Raw genomic sequence first — 3,007 nt, 5'->3', positions numbered from 1 at the left:
CCCCGTGTAATTTTTTGCCCCTCGTACGCCCGCCTTTACGCAATCGGACGCTAACTCGCCCGTGTACGTAAGCGCGTTTGCGTGCGCACCCGGTTTATGGACGGGCGATGATTGGTAGACGTCTTCGGCGACATCGACAGTCAGCAGAATTGGCAGAGGTGTATGTCGTTGGTTATAGCTGGTGTAAAGCGAAACAAAGCAACGCAAAATAAGAAAGCTATTTACTTTAACGTAATTACTTAATTAATGCATTAACTGCACTTCACAGATTAGATTGGTCTATGATTCTGCCATGCTATTCGAACAAAATATCTGGAAGAATGGAAGAAAGGCTATTAGCCAGCGACCTCTGTTGGTCATGTTTCAAACTATTGGACAGCACCGTTCACCGAAGTCATCATATCTATCGTCACATTTATATAGCAATCGTCGAATGACAAATCCTACAGAATCCTAAGTACATTTTCCCAAAATGCTAAATTGTTAATATATTAATATATTACATTCCTTCAACTCATTAAGAAAGCACCCTTGACATGGATAAAACAACATAAAAGCAGTGAGGTGAAACAGTGTCAGTAAAACGTTTACGATACTGGCCTCTCAGGATGCTGTGGTTAACAGATTTTAAACACACACAGCGCTTGGTAACATAAAAAAAAAGATAAATATTTTCCAGCGGATATGGTTAAGGCACCCGTCTAAAACAACAATTTGATTAAAATACATAACACAAAGGCAAAATCACTTAGTACATTAGAGAAGACCCAAAAAAAAAGCTGAAAGCTTTTTTGAAAGCTGGGAACCTAACGCTGACTAGATATGGCGTGATTATTCCTTTAATTTACAAGAAAGATTATTATTATTATTACTACTACTACTACTACTACTAATAATAATAATAATAATAATAACAATAATACATTTTTTTCCTGGAAGAGAATTTGCAGTTTATTAGTCTAATTATCTCTATGTGAAATTTATGTGAAAAACACAGAAATGTACACAGTTGACAGCTTTCTTTATTTTCTCACATTCAGTAAATAATTAGCAATGAAAAAATACTGAGAACCATGCTAAAGTAATACAAATAAAAATGAATAAGTAAATAATAATTCATATAACAATTCAGATAAAATCACCAGAAAAAAAGAAAGAAAACAAGTGGAAAGCCAAAATGTAACTCTTAGTAATGCTATATGCTCTGAAGCTGCTGTTGGTTCATTTTCTATTTTGCAATAACAAGCCTTAGTCACAGTAACAAAGGATATACTCAAATATATATATATATATGGAGTTAACAGAGTATTGCCCAACTTCCTCATACCATGTCGTTTTTGATTCATCTTCCACTCACTGGTTGCTCCCAAAACATTTCAGAGCTTTCATGAAATGTACACACGTAGACACACACACACACACACACACACACACACACACACACACACACACACACAGACAAAAATTCCTCTTATCCCCCACAATATTGTTGCCTCAACAGAGCTAATGTTCCCCCCCAAAAAGCAAGTTCCTAACAGTGTCAGTTTGTGAGACATATACAGACAGAACTGTTACCTGCAGCACGAAACTCTCCTTGATTGCACAGCCCTAGTATTCAGTATTAGGACTCCTGAATGATGTGGTCCTGCTGCTTTGAGTTGTCAAGATGGTGACCTTCAAACACGGTATGTGCTTGCCTAGAAGTTTCTGGAAATGGCTCTGGAATTTCTTCCCCACAAAGGTGTACAGCACAGGGCTGATGCAGCAGTACAGGTACGCGATGTTCTGCGTGATGTAGAGGGCGTAGTCCAGGCTTTCCGAGCATGAGCTGTCCTCGGAGGACATCTGCAATGCCATCAGGAGGATGACCACATTGTAGGGCGTCCAGCAGATGAAGAAGGTGAAGATGATGATGAAGATGAGCTTGATGGCTCTGCACTTCTCCCTCATGCGCGTGGACATGATCCGGATGGTAATGCGGGCATAGCAGTAGAGCACCATCAGCAGGGGCACCAGGAAAAACAGTCCAAACTGCTGGTAGCAGCCCGTTAACTTCCATTTTCGCAAGGTCTTGTAGGAGTAGCCGGACTCCTCGCACACGATCCCATCAAACTCACTTATCCGTACGTCGTAGAAGACAATGTCTTTGATGCTGGCCAGAAAGCTGAGGACCCAAACACCCGCGGATGAGCCGAAGGCATACGCCCGCCGCCGGCTCTGGGCTGCCGTGATGGCATGGACCACGGCCAGGTATCGGTCGAAAGTCATGAGGGTGAGGAAGAGGATGGAGCTGTAGAAGCTGATGGAATACAGGCTGCCCACCAGCTTGCAGAGACCACGGCCGAAGATCCACTCGGACTTGTGGTAGACGGCCCAGAAGGGCAGGGTGAAGGTGAAGACCAGGTCTGAGAAGACCAGGTTGAGCAGAAAGATGTTGGTGACTGTGCTGAGCTTCTCAAACTTGTAGATGATGCACAGCACCAGACCGTTTCCCACCAAGCTCAGAAAGAAGTTCATGTAGTAGAACGTTGGGATGAACACGGCGCCGAAGTGCTTTACGCTAGTCTTCATGCACAAGCGCACCTCGCCTTCTGTGACATATTCAATCTTCCCACTGTCATTAGTCGTGTTGAAAAAATCATAGAAGTCATCATCCTCCATGGCAATGCGGGGCTAATGTCAGCAGAGAACCTCAGGTTTCGGTCTGAGTGGTGGAGAGACGTGGTTTGGTGGTGAGCATGAAAGCAACTGCACTGCAGAGCTACAGGAAGCCTCGGTGGCTTTAACTAAGCTAATTTGAAAAAACAATTTATGAGTAGCACCGCCCATTACTCTTCCCAAAAGAAGAACTTAAAATCAGACCTCTTAAATCTGAGGGCCAGCCGCAGGAGATATCGTCTACTTTTGTTTCAAATGCAGTCATGGAGACGAAATGACACTTAGGGCAAACATAGAGAAGGAGTGGGAGAAAGTGAGCAAAAACAATTAAAATGTTAATCAATGAAAA

General features: G+C 42.7%; 1 protein-coding gene across 1 annotated transcript; it reads right to left on the bottom strand.

Annotated features, from left to right (window-relative positions):
* Nucleotides 1-1,002: 1,002 nt before the first annotated feature.
* On the bottom strand, nt 1,003-2,746 carry ccr12a (chemokine (C-C motif) receptor 12a). Its single transcript, XM_027021193.2, has one exon. The coding sequence runs from the start codon at nt 2,659-2,661 to the stop codon at nt 1,609-1,611; it is 1,053 nt and encodes a 350-aa protein (XP_026876994.2). The 5' UTR covers nt 2,662-2,746; the 3' UTR covers nt 1,003-1,608.
* Between the last annotated feature and the right edge of the window lie 261 nt (nt 2,747-3,007).

Source organism: Electrophorus electricus, chromosome 7 (genome assembly GCF_013358815.1).
Source record: "Electrophorus electricus isolate fEleEle1 chromosome 7, fEleEle1.pri, whole genome shotgun sequence".
Classification (NCBI taxonomy): domain Eukaryota; kingdom Metazoa; phylum Chordata; class Actinopteri; order Gymnotiformes; family Gymnotidae; genus Electrophorus; species Electrophorus electricus.
This window is presented reverse-complemented; position numbering and strand designations above follow the sequence as displayed.